This window comes from Helicoverpa armigera, chromosome 19 (genome assembly GCF_030705265.1).
Source record: "Helicoverpa armigera isolate CAAS_96S chromosome 19, ASM3070526v1, whole genome shotgun sequence".
In the NCBI taxonomy this organism is placed as follows: Eukaryota; Metazoa; Arthropoda; class Insecta; order Lepidoptera; family Noctuidae; genus Helicoverpa; species Helicoverpa armigera.
Window position 1 is genome coordinate 4,166,652 of NC_087138.1, and position 22,070 is coordinate 4,188,721.

At 38.0% G+C, this 22,070-nt stretch overlaps 1 protein-coding gene across 4 annotated transcripts in view; it reads right to left on the bottom strand.

Moving 5' to 3' along the window:
• Positions 1-22,070, bottom strand: part of LOC110372971 (stromal interaction molecule homolog) — a 48,660-nt gene that overhangs the window by 9,332 nt on the left and 17,258 nt on the right. For 2 of the 4 annotated variants that reach the window (XM_049841310.2, XM_021330023.3), the window contains exons 3-10: positions 21,213-21,332; positions 20,653-20,765; positions 19,039-19,154; positions 6,512-6,705; positions 5,732-5,851; positions 4,199-4,366; positions 3,098-3,232; positions 2,204-2,327 (exon numbers count right to left, since the gene is read on the bottom strand). In XM_049841310.2, coding sequence (XP_049697267.2) covers positions 2,204-2,327; positions 3,098-3,232; positions 4,199-4,366; positions 5,732-5,851; positions 6,512-6,705; positions 19,039-19,154; positions 20,653-20,765; positions 21,213-21,332 — 1,090 coding nt within the window. Of the gene's footprint in view, positions 1-2,203; positions 2,328-3,097; positions 3,233-4,198; positions 4,367-5,731; positions 5,852-6,511; positions 6,709-19,038; positions 19,155-20,652; positions 20,766-21,212; positions 21,333-22,070 lie in introns of all 4 variants that reach the window. The other 2 variants (XM_049841309.2, XM_049841311.2) reach the window with 1 other exon arrangement.

Here is a 22,070-nt window from a genome sequence, read left to right on the forward strand (position 1 = left end):
CGCAACCGATTTTCATGCGATTTTTTTGATAGATAGAGTTATGAAAGACGAAGGTTTATGTGTATAATAACAAACATTAAATTGTGGGGAAATACTGCTATCCCGTGCGAAGCCGGAGCGGGTTACCAATACACGTATAATTTAAGTACAGTCTTACTGTCTACAATAGTAAGTCATTTTGCAGTAAGCTTGTGTATATAAGCAAATACATAGTTCCATTACAAAAAGAAAGTCATGTACGCAGAATAAAAAAAAAACTATCTTCATTATTTCTACCCTCCATGTTTCGGAAGGTACAGGCCCTGTCCATCGTTTGAAAATCTTCGTTTGGCAGTTAATACGGGTAGTTAGAAGCCAGAAAATCTGACAACCAGTTGGCATACTTTATCCCAGCAAAAAGTCATAGGAAGTGGTGAAGGGGAGGGAGTGCTGATTTATCAGCCTATTTTGAATAAAGTTTGTGGAACACAGGTAGGCGGTTGCGCCATGTTAAACACTGGTACTGGTACATCAAGTTAGACTGGATGCCGACCAAAACATAATAGGCGCGAAGAGAGGGTCAAATTTTTTGATTAGTCAGCATTTTAGTTTGCCATTTTGTATTGGACTCGTATTTTTTATTTCAACAAAACTATAAATTCAATATTTATTAATATATAACACGAGCTCACCCCACACCCAAACTAACAGTTTGGCACGTCACGTCTTATAAAATTTGTACTTAGAAGTGACGTAATATGTGAGGTATCTTCGTTGTTATTTTTTTGTGAGAGAAAATAAATAATGTGTAACATATGTGTGCATTACAAAAAAAAAGTCGTGGTGGCCTAGTGGGCAAAGAACCAACCTCTCGAGCATGAGCATGTTCGATTCCAGCTCAGGCAAGTACCAATGCAACTTTTCTAAGTTTGTATGTACTTTCTAAGTATATCTTAGACGCCAATGACTGTGTTTCGGATGGCACGTTAAACTGTAGGTCCCGGCTGTCATTGAACATCCTTGGCAGTCGTTACGGGTAGTCAGAAGCCATTAAGTCTGACACCAGTCTAACCAAGGGGTATTGGGTTGCCCGGTTAACTGGGTTGAGGGGGTCAGATAGGGCAGTCGCTCCGTGTAAAGCACTGGTACTCAGCTACATCCGGTTAGACTGGAAGCCGACCCCAACGTAGTTTGGGAAAAAAGGCTCGGAGGATGATATGTGTGCATTACTTAAAGGTTATCTAAAAGACGGATTAATTACTTTTTTAACTCATCTTGCCTCCCGGGAAAAGGTTAGTTAGATGAGTCGTGGTATTAGGGGTTAAAGTATGAAATTGCCGTTTTATTCTAGTAGGTTTTTGAATTGCCATAGAGTCTTCATGGTTTGAGGTTTTCGAATGGAACTTTTTTCACGTGGTTTCTGTGATGTTCTTCTTTTAAAAAATGTGGAACATTTGATTATCGATGTTCAATTGTTTTTGTTATTCAACTTAAACAAGAAAGATGGATACTGCGAAAATTTGAGTAATTTTTGAATATGAGTTCCGACGCGGGATTGAACGGCAGAAACAGCCCGCAATATCAATGCTGCATTTGAAGAGGTGTCTGCTAAAGAACGCGCCGTGCGATTTTGGATTAAACGCTTTCGTGGTGGAAACTTCGACTTGAAGAACGAGCCATGAGAAAGACCGCCTGACAGGTGATTAACGAGAAATTAAGAGAGACGGTGAACGCCGATCCTAGTCAAACTACCCAGATACCCAGCCGAACACCGAATAATTTTGAAAAAATTAGCAGTAAAACAGCCACGACTCATGAATCGACCTTCACCGCTATTGCTCCATGACAACGCGAGGCCTCATACAGCAAAATAAACCGTTTTAACTCTTCAGGAACTGCAGTTGGAAACTATTCGTCTTCCTCCATATTCGCCAGACCTTGCTCTAACGGACGACCATTTTTTTTTTGTGATTTGGACAATTATCTACGTCACAACAAGTTTCTTCCCAGGAGGCGGAACAAAATTCTTTCACACTGTTTGTGCAGTCTAGATCCTCAGAGTTCTATCGTAAAGGCATAAATGACCTTCTTATTAGATGACCGCAATGTATAGATAATAATGGCAACTATTTTGATTAAACAAGTTTGTTAAAAATTTAAAAAAAATACAATTTAGGTTTTCAGTACAAATCGGCAATTTCATACTTTAACCCCTATTATTTACCTCGTCCCGTTGGTCGGCCATTAGCATTCCTATAGAGTGCAGTCTCTAGGTACTGAAGACCATTGTTATTGATGATATTGAAGCCGCATAAACGTTCAATCTGTTTCCATCTATGCATGCGTTCCTGGAACATAAGGCAAATATTACTGCAGGTTGTTCGAAAGAGATACCGCGGCCCTGGCACATAAAAGGCCTATGACGGAACACGACGGTTTTTAGTCAGTAAGAGTCTGACACTCCCTCTCCGCTGCTAACCCACAGCGGGAGGGGTCATTTGATGATTTTTGACGTCGTTAAAAAAAAGGCGCAAATATTAGTAAAATGGCAACACACATTTCATAATGAGAAGTTTTCTTTTTGAGAAGTTAAAAAAAGCATTGCACCCCTTTGAGCCGAGACCCAAGAAATTCAGACTTCTGGACAAATTGTGCCCAAAAATAAAAAACAGCTTTTGGGTCAGTTGACGGTTGTGGTGGCCCAGTGGGTAAAGAGCTGATCTCTCGAGTATCAGGACGCGGGTTCGATTCCAGGTCCGGCAAGTACCAATGCAACTTTTCTTAGTTTTTATATACCTTTATAAGTATATCTTAGACACCAATGACTGTGTTTCGGCCACCAATGACGTTAAACTGTAGGTCTCGGCTGTCATTGAAAATCCTTAGCAGTCGTTACGGGTAATCAGGAGCCAGTAAGTCTGACGCCAGTCTAAAGAAGGCGAATCGGGTTGCCAGGGTAACTGGGTTGAGGAGGTCAGATCGGCATTTGCTCCTTGTAAAACACTGGTACTCAGCTGAATCCAGTTAACTGGAAGCTGACCCCAAGTCCCCAATATGGTTGGGAATTGGTTCGGGAGATGATGATGATGGGTCAGTTGAAGCATTAAGTAAATATTACCTGTAACTCCTGGGTGACTTCGTTGAGCGCAGTCCTGGCCTCGACGATGGAGCGGTCCACGTCGTCGATGGACTTGCCGTGCGTCGACACAAACGCGCCCACCAGGCTAGACCGCTTCTTGCGGAGCTTCTCGCACTGTAGTTGTATACAAATAAAAATTATAATACTGATTAATCTATACTAGTCCTATAAATCTGAAGATTTTGTTTCTTTGTTTGTAATGGATGGTACAAACAAGCGTTTATCACTCAAAAACTACTGATACGATTTTAAAGATTCATTCACCATTAGGGCTACGTTTTCTGCGAGTAACAGACTATATCTTATCCCGTTACGGGCAGTAGTTCCCACGGAATGCGGGTGAAACCGCTGGCAGAAGGAAGCTAGCAGTAGATATAAACAAAAGAGAATTGATAGAATATCTCCTGCCTACACCAAGAGAAACTATTAATATTAGGTAGGTACATTATATTGTGGGTTTGATATGGACTGACAAAATATTCAAAATCTCAGCGGGCCACTATCTCAATTGCTGGTCCCAATGTACTATAGAATAGAATGTATTTATTTGTTAAACATAGGTATTGACGAAATAAAGATCTTATTGTACCTACATATGTAAAACTTATGTTTTGTCATTACGACGTACAAATGCAGTAGAGAAAAAAAAAACTTAACATTAAATTGACATAAAACAATTAAATCATCAGAAAACAAAATAAACAACAATAAATACAATTCACAGAGACATATCATTCACATATTATTCCATCTCATCACCATATATCTGTTAATTTGGTCGCTAGAGATAGGATTACATAAAGTATATGTGATAGGATTTAATGTCACACCCCATTAAATCCTATCACATATACGACGTAGGTACGACACACCCGATATAAAAGTCGTGTTAGTAACACATTTTATAACTGAAAAGAAAGGCCGTTTAAGTTGAAAATTAGAGGGGAGATCGCTTAGACCCGGGCAAAGGACATAGGATAGTTTTTGTCACCATCCGGCTACGGGAAACAGTCATATCGGGACGGGCAGAAGCTAGTATTAGTATAAATATTAAGGATAAGTATTTGTGCAGATACTGACTGCTTCTCTCGCCTGCTGTAACTGCAAGTCTGCCTGCTGTTTCTTGCGTAAATACGATCTGTTTTCCACTTCATGTGTCAGTTGCAACCATTGTTGTAAGCCGGGCGGGGGTGCCCAGCATCTGTCTTCCAACTCGCCCTCCGCGCGACGGAGCTCTGCTCGTAACATCTGACAAGGTAACAATATTTATGACAGTTGCTACAAAAGGACAAAAAAGTAATTAGTTCGTCTTTTAACCCTAAAATAATGAACACGTATTTATTCTTTTCTCTCAAAATAACAAAGAAGATAGAGCACGATTTAATTTTGTGTTATGTCACTTTTGAGTACAAATTTTAAATAGAGGTGACGTTACGAGCCCCCTCTGTCAATCTTTGTTGCGTTATATGTTAATAAATATTAAATGTGTTATAAATACTTGTCTATCTAAATGTGGACTACATGTCAATCTAAATGCGGACTAATTAGTAACTTTATTTTTAACATTATTTGGTACGCCGCTTCCGCTGATACTGTATACCTACAAAACAATGTTGAAAGGTTCTTCTAACCTACAGGCAGACATGTGTTGCTGGGGCGATTGTTACGTCACTTCTTCTTCCCAGTAAAAACTCATAGGAAGTGGTAAAAGGTGGGCGTTTTGGGTGTTGTCTTTTTAAAATGACGTTTAAAATATGCAGCTTTGTAGTCAGGTTTGAATAAATTAGTTTGAGTTTTGTGTAACCGTGCGAGTAAGATGTGCTATGATTACCCAATAACTAGAGACTTATTTGTCAATGCCTGGGGATTAATTAAGTCATGGACGGCACTCATTAAAGACAAACAGTGCAGACGACTTGAGTAGCAGACCACATCAGATCTTGGATATTTATCTTACCTTATAATGTCTAGTCAACACGAGCTTATTAAACAAAATGTCGGCTTGTTTTTCTTCAACTAGCTGAAACTTAGTCCAGTTGACTAACAAGAACCCGTTGAGCTTCTAGCCGAGTATTGAAAGCTAGATAAATATTTTGAGTTTAAAAGTGACATAAAAACATGTTTGTTAGGCAAACTGAAATCCTCAAGTCATCACATTAGCGCACTTACCACAATAATTGTACACCGTTTTGTGCGAAAATAACACTTAATGGTTGTATTTCTACAAATCAACAGCTTCTTGACAATAAATGCGGTATTTAGTTTTTATATTGAGGATTTATATTTATATTTTTTTTTGTTGCTGAAAACTTTTTACGGAGTTTTTAAATCTTAATGGATTTGATGTAAAAAAGGTGGTATTCGTCTCTGAAGGTGGTGTTATATGCGTTTTCATCTTTCATATTACAATAAACACTGCCACATCCATAATACAAACTAACTGTTACAAACGTTTTATTTCATGAAATAATACTATACTAATCGAGGAAATAAGCCTTCTCAGATTTTTGTTCAGGGTATAGCAGATTTTGAAAAACGTCCACCCCAATATGGATGATGAGAATTTCCCTGCAATAATATGGGTTACAAAATGTAAAGAATATAGTGACGTACCTCAATCTCAGCTTTGAGCTGTGTGACTTCAAGGTCTGATGATGCAGAGTTCAGTAGCGGCGTGTCACCTGCCTCTCTTAGCTTCTTCTCCAAATTCTTCTTTTCTGTCGTCACGTTCTCCTGGAAAATGTTTAAGCTTTCGTGGAATATTCAAATAGAAGCTATCTTAACAAACATGTAAGAAATAATGTAGGTAATTAAATAATGTAACTCTCAAAGAATCTTAAAAATCGTTTGTAGATGACATCATCTTATTGCAGAAAATTGTTTTTAAAATGCAGAGGACATTTTACGAATCATTATTACCTTCAAGTCAAACTCAAAAAATAATATATTTCAGTAAAGTTAACTCACACGTTGTTAGCGCCATATTTTTGCCAATTAGTAATTTCAAATGAGAGACAAATAAGGTTGTGGTAAAGAGATTAGTTAACGGTGTTACGTCACCCCGTTGTTAGAGCGCTAAGTGTTTAAGTTGTTGTGACTGAGATGGAATGAGTTCCGTACTGTCTCGGCATACGATATGATGCATCACGACGTAGAATTAGAAAAAAAACCTTTGTAATGTTGGAGAATATTTCAATAATTTTGTTTGTTTGTTTGAACGCGCTAATCTCAGGAACTAATGATGCAATTTAAAAAAATATTTCAGTGTTAGATAGCCCATTTATCGACGAAGGCTATAGGCTACTTTTTATCCGGGGTCATGCAGAGGTTCCCACGAGATGCGAGTGAAACCGCTGGCAGAAGCTAGTCATAAATAAAAATTGAGTTTCTAACCTGTTCCAAACGTGCTTTCTCTAATTCCTTCTGCATATCGTTGAGTGCCATCTCCGCCTTCCGAAGCTGTTCCATATCCCGCAGCATTCGCTGGACTTGGTGACGGCTGGCGCGACCGGCGCGCAGGGCCGCCCATCCGCCCACGACCGCCAGCAGGAGCAGGGATGCGAGGAGCCAGTCCTTCCATCTACTGCCTTCTGGAGATACAACCATGGGATTTAGAATTTGATAAGGGTAAGTGAAGTAATGGTTTCTCGTTGGCCAGAAATGAGGATAGATGGCAGAGATACCTAGCCTACTTACTTGCAGACATAATCATCATCTTCCGAGCCTTTTACCCAAGCATGTTGGGGTCGGATTCCAGTAATAAAGTCTAACCGGATTCAGCTGAGTACCAGTGCTATACAAGAAGCGACTGCCTATCTGACCTCCTCAACCCAGTTACCCGGGCAACCCGCCGGCGTCAGACTTACTGGCTTCTGACTACCCGTAACGACTGCCAAGGATGTTCAATGACAGCCGGGACCTACAGTTTAACGTGCCATCCGAAACACAGTCAATGGTGTCTAAGTTATACTTGCAAAGAGACATAATGATTGAAAAAAAATATATCTTCAAAAACACTGAAAGGGCATAAAATTACATGGTGTTAGAAGTCCGGTCTCCAAGTTGCTGATGCTGCGTTAATTTTGCCACGTAATTTTATTTCTGGTCATACCAATGATACTGCTTTGTTCTTAAAATTTTGATCCAGATAGATTCTTAAGAAATATAGGTCGATAACCGACCCTTTTTCAAGTTCGTCAAAACAAGGAAAGATATTCCTTATTTTTCTTTAGCAGAGCGACAAAACTGGAAACACGACGGCATAAATATATTGCGTTGTAGTTTCTGTAGCTACATAGCACAAAGTTTTAGACGAATGTAACTGATATGCGGTAACTTTATATTTATTATCAGGACCGGTAAATGAATTAACTTGTTATCTAGTACAATCAAGGTTTTATGCGCTAATAAAGACAATTGAGTGAGTATTTTAGTTCACAAAATTATTCATTGACGTGTCTGTAACCCGAGAATGAAAAGAGAAACTATCCGTAGGTAGTTTTTAAGGGTTCCATACTTAAAGGGTAAAACGGGACCCTAAACCCTATAGTACCCTATTGTTTTCGCTCCTCTATCCGTCCGTCCGTCTGTCACCAGGCTGTATCTCATGAACCGTGATATTTAGAGAGCTGAAATTTTTACAGATGATGTATTTTTGTTGCCGCTGTAACAACAAACACTGAAAACTAGAATCAAATAAATATTTTTTGGAGCTCTCATACAACAAACGTGATATTTTTGTCCGTTTTATAAATAACTAGCTTCTGCCAGCGGTTTCACCCGCATCCCGTGGGAACTACTTCCCGAACCGGGATATAAAGTAGCCTATAGTCTTCCTCGATAAATGGGCTATCTAACACTGAAAGAAATTTTTCAAATCGGAACAGTAGTTCCTGAGATTAGCGCGTTCAAACAAACAAACTCTTCAGCTTTATAATATTATAGTATAGATAGTACGGAGTCTTCGTGCGCGAGTCCGACTCGCACTTGGCCGGTTTTTATTTTTCTGCCTTTTACGATGAAGCGATTTGGATATGATCCTTTGTTACAGTTATTTACTACAGTTTTTATACGGGCATATCAAGGACCCCGAAACATTTAGTTTAAGCTGAAGTAAAGTTTTACGTTTATGTTCGTGTAGGTGTAGGATATGAAACCATTAAAAAGCCTTTGAAAAAAGGTCGTAACCACAAAAGTGGACAAACTTAGTTAATTCTGGTCCACAAGCAGCCGTATAAATGCGTCCGTGATGCAAGCTACAAATTAATCAACGCGATTGGAGATGACGCGTGACATCTTAACACTATCTAACTTACAAATCATGCGTAATTAACTAGAATTGAGTATTACGTGTGCGAATGACATTAGTGTAGAGTCCTTTTTTACCGGCTTCAGTAAAAAAGGCAAATACATACAAGAACAGACATTACATAATTTGTTCTTTGATGACGAAAGATCCGTTTTAGGGTTCTGTAGTTAAAAAAAGGGTTTCTATAAGAACACAAATAGACATTAAATGTTGTAGTTGATTTTTTTTTGCGAAATAGTATAAATTTTAGTTAATCTGTTGCAATTGATCCACAACTCTTCTATAACGGACATAGGTACTTATTAGGGTCATGTCCACAGGTGCTCGGTCAAAGTTATATTTTTACCAAACATTCGTAGGAACAACCTAATAAAATAAGGGTCATTACTAAAGTCGTGAGATGGCTACGTTATCAACGCCGGAGAATTACAGGCCAGAGGTCACCAGTTAATCTGAGGTAATCATAGTAAACATTCAACATTATTTTCCTGCGAGAAATACTGAAAAATGTTGAAATGAGGTAAATTGACAGCAATTTCAAAATGGAAAAAAAACTTCACGCTTATGAATTCGCTAGGATTCCCCGCATAAGATGTTTTTTTTACTTGCATACCGTTTTTTACGTACGATTATTTAAATTTTGGACAGATCAAACACGTATTTTTTGTTTTACAATTATGTAATTGCAATTTTATTTTATGAATTTATTTAAATCAGGCATCTAAGGCCTATAGAAAAATAAAAAAAAACCATAAATATTATAACATTAAATTAAACACGGCGTCGGTGTCAATGAATCGCATGAAGATTTTGAGATAGTAAACGAGACTATCTGAATACTATAGAGAGACGTTCAAAATATGTATGAAAATAAGGCAATTAACAAATGTAATTAACTTAATACATATCTTTACACGGTTACATCGACCTCGGTGACGAACCTTACTTGTGACCTCATGCCTAGTGCATACCTAACACTTTGACAGAACTAGCAATAATTTTTCATCATTGAAATCTGTATATTTGTTTGTGAGCTACGACGCCAAATACAAATGTCGATAGCTAACATATTTTCCATCAAGGATTAAAAAAGGCAATTATGACATTCAGTACAGATTATGTTAATATGTTTTGGAACCTACGGAACCCTATAACTTGTATTTTTTTTTATCGAGGACATTGACCTATTGGCCTTGAGTAATCTTGGTTGCTGATTTGCTTTTATTTTGACGAATAAATAATGTTAGCCATGTAAATAAAAGACGTACCTCCGAGTATAATAAATGCACTTGAATACCAATACTGTAAACGCAATTGTAGTTAATTTGCAACAGAAATGTGGTCATTGTTAAATTTCTTTTTTATTATACTCGGTACATAATACACAATGTCTACTTACTTGTTTCTGCTTATTTTTTTCATTGCTTACCTACATATGGTTTATATCTAGCGCCACTAGTTGACAAAGCGAGCTACTTAAGTTTTTTTACAGTGCTCAACATACTATTTGTTGTTTTGCTTCCTGAATGACAGAAATTTTACAGGACTTGTATGAGGCTAGTGTATAAATTCTATCACTAATAGGCAAGCAAATAGGTATAATAATGGGAACGGACTTTACAGGACCGTAATTTAAAATAATATATTAACTATCTCAGACTTCAAGTCACAGAACGAAATGAAAGTCATCACTGTCAGTACTAGAACCAATAATACTCAATCTGTTTGTCATAAAATCCATCATAATAATGGCATTGTATATTTTCAATTAGAGTTAAAAAAAGTAGAATAACAATTCAGTAATAAATTATCCTGTTAGAAAACCAATGCCAATAATATATTAAGAGGTTAAAAGCAGGTCAAGAATATTGATATTACATAGATATTTACGGTTTTACCATCATCATTTAAATCCACATAACGCCCACTAAACAACAAGTACACAGCATACGATGCACACACTGCAATCCAGGTCTCAAACATTTATTATCACATAACTGATAGCAATAACACCACTTTCTATCACAAATATATCATCATCATTCACTCACACTAGTGAAGTAAATCACACGATATTAGATTCCACAGTTCCGATATTATCACTAATAAAATAATAGTTATTTTTGCACGTGTCTGTGATTAAATACTCGTATTTATAAAACTGTTCCACTATGTCACAGCTACCGATCACAAAAGTCAAGTTTGAATGAAGCTAAATCGTTCTCGTAAACTGTGATGTAATGCGAGTGCCACCATAATTTCATTGAACGTGAGACATACACCTGTATCATCTACCTAGCCTTTTTTTCCAAATATTTGGTCGGTTTGTTTTACAAGGAGCGACTGTCTAGACAGTTACTCGGGAACCCAATACGCTAGGTAAGACTAGTAGTCAGACTTACTGGCTTCTGACAATCCGAATTCGAATTCTGACTATCGAATGTTACCTGTATATTAATAAAAAAAATATTCGTTTGTTATTTGACACGAATTTATAAGTAGATGCTTCTGGTTTTCCCATAAAGCAAATTTTGCAGAGCCGTCGCGATACGCTTGCCTTTTGGACACAAATGATATCATGGAAACTTGAACGACTAAATACGATAAAGTCATAGCATAAAATATTTAATTTTCACACTTCCCACATATTGTAGATTTTTAAACAATGCCGTGTTTTATAAACGCTTCTATGACGATGGTTCAGTAAGAGGTGCAAAATAGATTTGATTGATAAGCACATGTGTTTGTGTTGGAAGATGGTTATTTAAACCTACAAATCAAATTAAAAAAAGTATAGTAAAATATTACATTCATCCACGAATCTAGCATCAATTTCTAAGTATAAACAAAATGATTCAATTCGCCTTCCAAGAGGTTATTAATTATAAAAATAGAAATACAGTGTGCAAACATCGCAAAAAACAATACAACACTACTCCTCATAGACGAGTGGGCAGTAATCAAGGATACGACGAGGGCAAAGCTCAACATAATTTAGGCCGTCAGTTATGAGACAGTCTCAGTAGGAACTAAAGGTTTGGTGACTCTACTAATAACACGTTACAAGTAGTAATAACTTGCGGTCTGACATTACGTTTCATGCATACTAGTGATGTGAACCATGGGATGGCGTTCAATTTATTTTTATTGTTATGGTAGTGACAAAAGTGTAACTACTAACAGATGAGTGTTAGGAGATTACCGAGAATAACTATCGTATATTGAGTGGGAGATCGAAAATCATCAGTAATTTATTATTTGCATACGTTTTGTAATATTAACAAACAATTATCTGACTCGTCATCAATGGTATTCACAATTTTATTATGCAAAAGTCTATACATAGTACAAAATGTCCATTGTTAAAAGACAAGTGGTGTAAACCTCTAAGTTTTTTAAAAATGGCTACAAAAACATGTTCAGGTTGAATTTACGAGTCGCACGACTAAAGGTTCTATTCCAAACTGGGCTAATTCAATTTCATGGACACTCTACAGCATGAAACAAGGAAAATTATCATTAAAATATAATTAAATTAATTGCAAGTCGTAAATAACTGAACAAACCTAGTTTCTGCTAATCATCAGTTACTGTTAATTGAATAATTGAATAATTTTGGCATATACTATTAATAAGTACTGACATGAGTCGCATTCTATCAAAGTCAAAGCTCTTTAATCTGTGTTCATAGGTTACAAAGGTGTTAGTACAAAATATTGAGTTTTACTATGCCCTGCTCGTAGAGCATACAAATATAGTTAGTACCTAAACTAGGTAAAATCTGTGTAGTTACTTACATTAACCATTACAATATGTTGAGTAAACACTACAATTAACACTGCGTTCTGTAGTCCTAAAGCTATGAGGAAGATTTGAAGTAACTAAACCAATAAAAATGAATATTGACGGAATCTATTTTTATACAGACTATCAATTTTCAATGGCGAGGTTGAGGACATGTATGTTGTATACTTAAAGGGTTTGTATCACAGAATCTGCATTTTTGATCAAGGCAATATCAAGTCTCATTTTCGCAAGAAAAAGGACTTTAACAGCCAGTTTCTTCATCAAACGTTAAAGCCAAAGTAATGTCATAAAGTAAAAGTAACGGTCAAATTAGTTTTTTCAAGGCTAAAGTGACAGTAAAACTAATAGATAAAACAAATTTGACCGTTACTTTTACTTTATGACATCACTTTGGCTTTTACTTTTGATGAAGAAATTGGCTGTAAGTGATTAAATGTACCTAACTATTCACCTTACATACTGCAGGCCACGTCAATCTCATCATCAGAAAACATTTTGCACTCCACTAAAATGGTGTGCAAAATGTTGTTTGTCTCAACACAGCAAAATAGACCGAAACAGACAGTCTCAACACATTTAACTTATAAAATGCATAGAAAATAATCACTCGTCAATCGCGAAACGAATACGGCAGCTCATTGGAAATTTCAAAGGAAACCAACAAAAAGTACAAACAATAGTAATGATATTACGGAACAATACGTTGCAATCACACGACCCGTTCATGAACACGTAACAATTCGATTTTTAACTTACTGCATCATCCGTGAATTTATAATTTTATGGTACGCTTCCATTTTTATGTATTATCCACTTTATAACAAGACACACATTTATCGAGGTTTTAAATAAGAGAAAACAGGAAATTCCTGCATGTATCGAGGAAAGTTAGGTCGCCCTACTAGGATTGCTACGGTATTTTTTGTCATAATACTAGCTCGTATTGTGATAGATTTTATACCGAATGACTTTCAGTATGATGATGATGATTTCTATATAGGTATTTAGATTGCCCCAATTTTTTTAAGGAAAACTTGATGATTTACGTATAAAAAAACTTTTTACAAAAAAAATAAAACCGACTCCCAAAAACACTGAAAAGCAAAAAAAAAACTACTCTTACTAAACTATTCTTAGGTGCATCGGCCTATTAGTCAGTGTCTAATGGATGTTCCTGAGTTTATACGCCACCGACTTCCTTCATACACATCAGACGTACACCTCATTGTCAAGTTTTTAACCTATGTACTCCTACAATTTTCGAAAGTTGCCCTAGATTTCTCAAGGTTTCCATCATCAGATCCTGACCTGGTGATTATGGGACCACCTAGAAGGTATACCCTATCCAACAAAAAAAAATTGCAAATCGGTCCAGGCGTCTTCGAGTATTGGAAGTCGGTTAAAAATACAGATATACTGTCAAAATTATTAATGACTGAATTTAAATGAATTGATCATACTAATAACAGCAAGCAGCTGATTTCTATACACATTGAATATCAAAACGGTAAGCACTTAATGCAAATATAGTCGTCAAGTCGTCACGCGTGAACAAAACGTTATTAAAAGCCTACGGTAACAATGGAGAACCATTAGTTACACAATAAATCATTTCAGTTTTTCTGACGGGACAATAGTTACTAGATAAAAAATTATTAGCAGCGTAAATCCAAGATTAATAATGGAATATTGGGAACTGAAATTAGGTATTTTACTGAGAGGAAAAAAAATGTTAAAAACTATTCCATCTCTCTCAATAAATTCTCCTTGAAGATTAATTGCTAAGGATAGTCTTGGTGCTCATTCTCTCTGAATGAAAATTAAATACGACGATGAACATACTTCGAGGTAGCTTATACAATAAAATCCTTGATGATCAAAGAAACTTCAGACAGAGAAGAAAAAATAACGCAGACACACTGCGACAACCCCAAATGAAATAAGGATAAGGGCGGCAGAATGATGATAATAAATGAATCTCCTATCCATTTTGAACATCCAAATACTCTTGCGATCAGACACGAGACCAATCGTCACGTATGAACCAAACCTTATCAGTACCATAACAATAGCCGCAGATCTATTATCGGGCACATAATGAAACGTTTTTTGCACTATGCTCTATGCCTGACCTTCAACGAGCCAGTGGTGAGATCTCATTTATTTTTATGGTGGATTTATTAATGGTATGGGTCTGTGAGGTTTGTATTTCGAACTGTAATTTTTTATGTGGCTGTAGTACATGATTGGATCATTCAAATAACCCAACTATTGTTTGTTTGGTCAAATTAAGGACTGTGGAAGAAAAATAAGCTGACATGCTGCATAGTCCCAAAATAAAATGAAGAAGAATGAAGTAGAAGAATGATGAATTAAATATATCTCCACCTTGTATGTTCAAGGATTTATCTTTTGTGCAGGTGTTGTATTTCATGATTAAGAGCGTATTACACTCGGTGAGAATTGAACCACATATTTCGTGACTCAGCATGCTAGTATGCCGCCCTTTATCATAATATTATGTCCCTTGGACCTGGATGAAACTATCTAGTTCGCTGTATATTTTGCTAGTCAGAATGAGGTGAAGATGTGAAACAGTTCTTAGCATTTTTTTATACAGAATACTTCTACAACACACACGGAAGGAGGTTTTTCGTCTTCCCTAAAAAAATTTTTTTTTTTTGAGTTAACCCTCTTTAGATTTAGATGTGGGACTTGTTAAATCGTTTTCTAATACTCATCGAGTATTATCGAAAAGGTTCAAGATTCCAAGCTTTATTGTGTAATTAGCAAATAACGTACCTAAGCCCACATGCGAATGAATTCGTATATCTGTCATATCCAAAATTAAACTCTGTATCATAGTACAAACTAGCTATTATATGCGATCATTCTTTTCCTTTTTCACATTAAAAAACCATTAAGCAGAATCATTGCCAGTAAAAAAATCTCGAAGTGGAAAAACATTTTGTTGTACAAACACTGTCCGGCTAAATATTAATTTTGTTTTTATGATTCCCTCGTTACTAGAATTAAGTGGCTCAAGTAAATATGACGGTAAAAAAACTGCTTCCTACGCTTAAAATTGTCAAAACAGTACTGTAGCCTTATTCGCTAACTCCACTGACAGCTCGCAGATATCATCAATTGGTAAAGTGTACATTAGTAAATTGTCAAACGGCTATTTTCTTATTCGCTAACGCCAGTTACCAAATAAGATGACGTCATCAGGCTGATATCCACCATGACTCATTTTGACAGCTGTTTCTGTATCGATAAACGTTATATTGCGATTCCGTAAGCCCAGTGGACATAATGGATAATGGATAAAAAAATAGAGCTGTCAAATTGTCATCGTAGTTTTGGCGTCAGCAACCGTGTAACGATATCCACCGATATCCACTTCATGCTATACAGAATACCAATGTTTTGAACTTATCGGTTGACATCAAAGTTCCGATGACAACTGAGGCCAGTTGACATCTGAGAATTCGAAAGTTAGCGAATAAGCCAGCTGAATAGGTTCAAGCAAGTATCAACTGCGCGTTTGAATAAGCCTCTATACGCGTAACTGTTAATTAAAGATGAATGTTTAAAGTAGAAAAACGAGACAAAATATGTTGCCACATTGGGCAAAATAGAAACAGGCTTGCGATGAGTCATTGATTTTGAATATGATTACGTATAATTAAATTATATGAAACATGGTTCTATATATAACTTGGCGGGGCTTTTCTCAGTACTGCGAATGAAGGTATACAGGGTTAAGTTTTCTTGCTAGTTCCTTCCTAGTCGAGTGTTGTCAGGCTTTTTATGTACAGGGACTGCTAGGTTGTTCGAAAGAGTTACCTCGAAAGCTCTAGAGAGAACGCTGCGGGTGCAGAGTAAGGGACATTTGATGATTTCATATGCTAAGTACCCAAGCAAAAAAGATTGTGAAGGCCGATATATTGCTCAGAAATCACAGTAAGGCGAAACCAGGGTACATAACTAGTATAAACCATGTATACAACGTAATATAAGTCAAGCTCAACGGGTTCAAGTACTTACAAATGAAATAAATAAGAGGAGGCTACTAGTACAACCGGTTCCCATTATATCTAGTTTTAGCGATGTCTGAGATAAGATATACTTAACCGGTTTACTTGTAAACATTATTAAATGAGCGTGTCGAGTCCTAATTATGTTTTTGATTTTCTTAGGATGAGTTGCATCATTTTACACATTTTCAGTTGTCTAATCATCGATTTGACCAGTGGGCGGCTAGTATACGGTCATGATTTGGTTATTGTTATAGTTAAACTTCCACCCGCGGCTTCACCCGCGTCCCGAGATAACTGCTTCCCGTAGCCGGATGGTGACATAAACTATCATATGTCCTTCTTTCGGGTCTAAGCTATCTCCTCTAATTTTCAACTTAAGCGGTCAAGCCGTTCACGCGTGTTTTTTTTATACGTAAAGAGGTCTACACACCAAAGCCGCTGACCCGGCGGCACAGCCCGGCGGCTTCAGAATGTCCAAGCCGAACGACTTTGCCGGCGGCACGACTGCCGCGGCATGTGGTGTTCTAGTAATATATCAAATACTCTATGAAAGCCGGCGGGCAACTGACTGAGTGAGTGGAGAGGGATGCCGTCGGCATAGGCATGCTGCCCCGCCGGCTTGCCCGCGCGGGCGCAAGCCGGCGGCATGATTGTACAAAATACGGCCGGCTGGTTGGGCCGCCGGGCTGTGCCGCCGGCTACAGCGGCTTTGGTGTGTAGACACCATTATCTATATAGATGGTGCAACTGAGGTCTTAGTATCGGTTGAAACATCTGGTGGTGGTAAAAAGTCTCGGTTTCCTGGTGGTTTGCTTTAACTAGCCAAGTATGAGTGTTCGATCTGTTCTACTCCAGGTCAGGCAAGTACCAAGGAGCTTTTCCAAGTTATTTGTACTTTCGAAGTGTATCTTGGACACCGATGACTGAATAAAGATGAAGGAAAACGTCTCGATGTACTCTGGACTATACTGTCTGAAATCACCAATCCTTGTTAAGCAAACGTGGTGAATAACACTCAAATTCCTTTAAGTGTGAGAGGAGGTCTGTGCCCAGCAATGGAACAATCTTCTTCTTATCGAGTAAGCCGCAGGTTATCAACTAGCAAGCATTGGTGTCAGTCTACTTAAATCCGCCTGATGGCCTCTGACGTGGAATTGTAACAACGACTACTACTCATTACTTCATCGGGGACGCCAGCGCCGCGTGGTCTGCGTCAGGATCCCTGTCACAACTCTCCAATCCTCTCGAAATACATATAGAGAGTTGCTACCTAATTGCTACCAGCTACCATTAGTTGCTACCCTCGTGGTTTTGAAGATATTCAGCATCCAAAGGTGACAGCCATTCTGATATCAGGAACTCATTTTTTTAATATCTTTTTATCCACGTAATCGATGTGGTCCAAAATTTAATTCTGGAGGGTAGCAATTAGGTAGCAACTCTGGGTGAAAAAAAAACAATACTTTTGCGCCGTTTCTTCACACTGGGAAAAGTGACAGCCATCCTGATATCAGAATGGCTGTCACCTTTGGATGCTGAATATCTTCAGAACCACGAGGGTAGCAATTGGTAGCAACTAATGGTAGCTGGTAGCAATTAGGTAGCTCTATATGTATTTCAAGAATGAGTTGTGACGGCGGTCCTGATGCAAACGCCGCGTGTCCTCCCAGGTACGCGGGTGTAACACCGCCAACTTCCAGACTCCGGGATGCTTTGTGAAAGTTTCCTAGCCCACAAAGCGATTTTGCCCCGACCCGGGAATGGAATAATAAAAAGACTGTTGATGAGAGTAGATCTTATGAACATGTGACCTTGAGTTGACATTGGAAAGTTTCCTTGAATTTGGAACGTTGTCATGGTACATTTACATTGCCACCAATTTTTTTTCATACATATGCGTATGTTTACATCAAAGTAATTTGTTGATGTGAATCTTTTCAGAATGATAAAATGCTGGTTTATTCATCTTCGCTATTTCTATTAATTAATATCAACAAATTATTTTGATGTAAACATACGCAGATAATTTTTTCGTTGATTGGTTTTAATGCACCCACAGACTCGTTTAAGATGTTGTAATATCCTCTTCGGAGTAAAAAAATCTCAGTGCAATATTTGTCTAATTAGGTAGCTAATTTACATGAGGGCTAGAATTATAATTCCGTGTTCATACAATATGAAGTTTTATACTGTAACGACCGCAGAAGATTAACAGGTGTGGCAACACAGAAAGGAACTTTTTGTGTTGCCATATGTAGGTAAGTAAGTATGTAAATTAGAGCTGTTGTGATTACATATCGAGTCTAGCATAGACTTTCAAGTGACCCTAGCTAAAGTGATCACGTACCTTGGTGCATGTAGTAGATAGATATAGAAAGCGAAAAAGGCTGTCAACATTCAGTGTTAAAATATACATGACTAGCTGTTTCCCTACGGCTTCACTCGCGTCTCGGGGGAACGGCTCTCCGTACTCAGACAAAAAACCTCTAGTTTGTGTTACTCGGGGATACCATAGCTTTCTAATAATGAAGGATGTTTACAAATTGAAATGTTTGTTTATTTGAACACACTAATCTCAGGAACTACTGGACCGATTTGCAAAAACCTTTCAATGTTGGATTATTATCGTTAATGTTATCGAGGAAGGCTATACGCTACCTTTATCCGGATGGGCGGATCCCATGATACCCGGGTAAAACCGGAGCGGAAGCTATTAATTTTTTTTTATCTCAGTATACGAATATCCAAGAATTGCACATTACCTTTAGGGGGTCCGAAGAGGACGACATCCATTGCTTTGAGTGCCAACTTCTGTTTGTGGATAGGGTCTTTGATGCCCAACACGTTGCTAAGATACTGCATGTTGTTTACTGCCAATCTGTTGAATAAAACAATACATATATTAGTTACTAATTATTAGTCCGATGAAGTACTAATAAAATTAGTATTTTAAGGACTAATAATAATTAGTACTTCATAGGTCTCGAATAAGCTAATACATCCATTCTAAATCCTGCCTAGCCTTTTCCCAATTATGTTGGGTTCGGCTTCAAGTCTGATGCAGCTGAGTACCAGTGTTTTGGAGCCAATGTCCTCCTAAACCTAGTTTCTCGGGTATCCTGATTTCATTGGTAAGACTGGTTGTCAAACTTAGCTTCTCGACGTAACGACTGTCAAATGTTCAAACGATAGCCTGGACCAACTAATTTAATGGCTTCTGAAACACGGGGAAATTCGTCACGCAAGATAGTCACCAAAGGACTGACCGTACCAAGCGTAGCTTAATTTTATGATTGATCGATTTCATTTATCAGTACATATTATTTTAAATAGCGTTATATACAAGTTATATATGCATCCAGAAAGATGGGCCACTACTCGCCCAGTGGACACCACAGAATGGACGCCGCAGGCGGGATAGGCCCCGGAAGAGACGGCGTGACGAGCTAGACGCCTATCTTCGAGACTGGTGGACTCGGTCGAAAGATCGCGAAGTGTGGAAGCAAGATGGGGAGGCCTTTGCCCAGCAGTGGGACATTATAAATAATATATATAAGCCTGTATGGTTTATAGATAGACGCTTAGATTCTGATATTAGTATCGTCAAGCACTCGAGAGAGATTTGTTTCAAGTGCATAGTTTCACGAACGGCACTCCAGTACTCTGACTCAATAGGTATTGATAAGCGAATAAATATTGCTTGATCGAATTTTCGACACTGATTTATGGCTGATTAAAGTTTATATAAAAAAAAAACAAAACAAATGCAAATATGATTTTTTTAATATTTCTGAGGCAGAACACGTTAATGTGCCAGGGATAGAATACGGGTAGTCAAATGCCAGGTCTGACAACCAGTCTTACCAAAGGGAATCGGGTTGTCTGGTCCACTGGATTGTGGAATTCAGATAGCAGACGCTCCATCTCAACGACTGGTACTCAGCTGCATCCAGTTACACTGGAAGCGGATCCCAACATAGTTGGCAAAATGCTACGCAGATGATATTGTGACAACTCTGCACAGCATGATTTGAGCTGCCTTGGTGGAATTATCTCATAGTTATTACCGCGGAGCACAGAAAGATGAGCGGAGATGTCATAAGGCAGGTAGATCAGACGCCTTTTTGTAGGACGAATATTTACGGCGGGTATGACCAAAACTATAAGTTACAAATAAATAACGAGACGTTAATGTTCTTTGAGACATCAACAATATTTTGTTTTATAAAAAATGGGCGGGGTCTAAAGAAGGATTATAAGGGCAAAGATTGTAACGTTCCTCGCCCCCTGAACGCTCGCATTTTGGCGTGCTACTTTCTTAGGAGATTTTCTGTTATAGCATCTCCGTTAGTAATTTTGTTTTCCATGGTTATTACCTAGGCAAGGTAGCTCCAGTGACTTTGTGCTGCAGAAACAAGGTCTTGTATTGAGGCAGGTCTACGGACTGCGACAGCCATTCCACAGTCTGTTCTACTGTCCAGTTGTGCACCTGAAATAAAACATAAAACATTGAAAATAATATTAGCATGCTGGATAGCTATGAGCTGAGATTTCAATTTCTGAACCATAAAAGTGTTCAAGTGTTGCAGTATCCTATATGTGGGGGCTTGTTATTAGCAATGTGTTAAACTATTGTTACTATCTTTTCGTGTTATTAGACTGTAAGCCTTTCTAGAATAAATAAATGTTTGACGGTATGAACTATAACATTATATATATCTATAATTTCACGGATTTATATGAAACTTGTCAGTAATACATCAGAATAACATTACAACTTTTTCTCTAGGTTTGTGAAGTAGTTCCGCGGTGCGGTCGTGAAACAGCGGGAAACATCTCATCTTGGTATAAAAACCATCTGCTAAATTCTTGACTTTTTCAAACCCTACAGGTTCAACCTATTTCAATTTAGACACTGCAGGAATGTCATACTGACCTCAGATCGTAGCCAAGCTTCCCAAAGCTCCTTAACAGAAATGTGCATATCATCATTGTGGTGGAAGGCACGCTGACGCTTCTCGTACCCGCTGTCGTACTGCAACTCCTCACGGAGGAACTGGAAATGAGACAAATCTTGGTTAAAGTCTAGAGTTAAGTTTCTAAGAAAACTCAATGGTGATTCACAGATAAATCAGACCACAAGTAATGATCGTTTCACGAAGAAGTCCCACAGACGCAGCGCTAGTGTCTATGCGATAGCTCAGTAAATACGTACAAAAATATATGGTTCTACAATTTCCCGCGGGACTTCTATCGTAAAATGGACTTTACGCGGCCTACTTATACCCCAATCACACCTCTCAACATCCCCCGAGCTTTTTCCCAACTATGTTGGGGTGGGCTTCCAATCTAACCGGATTCCGCTGAGTACCAGTGTTTTAAAAGGAGCGACTGCCTATCTGACTACCTCAACCCAGTTAACCCAAGCAACCCTAGGATACCCCTTGGTTAGACTGGCGTCAGACTTGCTGGCTTCTGACTACCCGTAACGACTGCCAAGGATGTTAATTGACAGCCGGGACCTACAGTTTAACGTGCCATCCGAAACTCAGTCATTGGTGTTCAAGATTTACTTAGAAAGTTCATACAAAAGTTGCATTGGTGCTTGCCTGACCTAGAATGGAACCCACGCACTCGTCGTTGAGGTTGGTTCTTTACCCACTAGGCCACCATGACTTTTTAACACCAATCACACTTCTGCCGGCTTATTCCAATTCTCCCGTGACGACAAAAAGTTTGGTGAGAACTGTACCACATAGTAACAGTATAGATAGTCTTATCAATGCACAAAGCT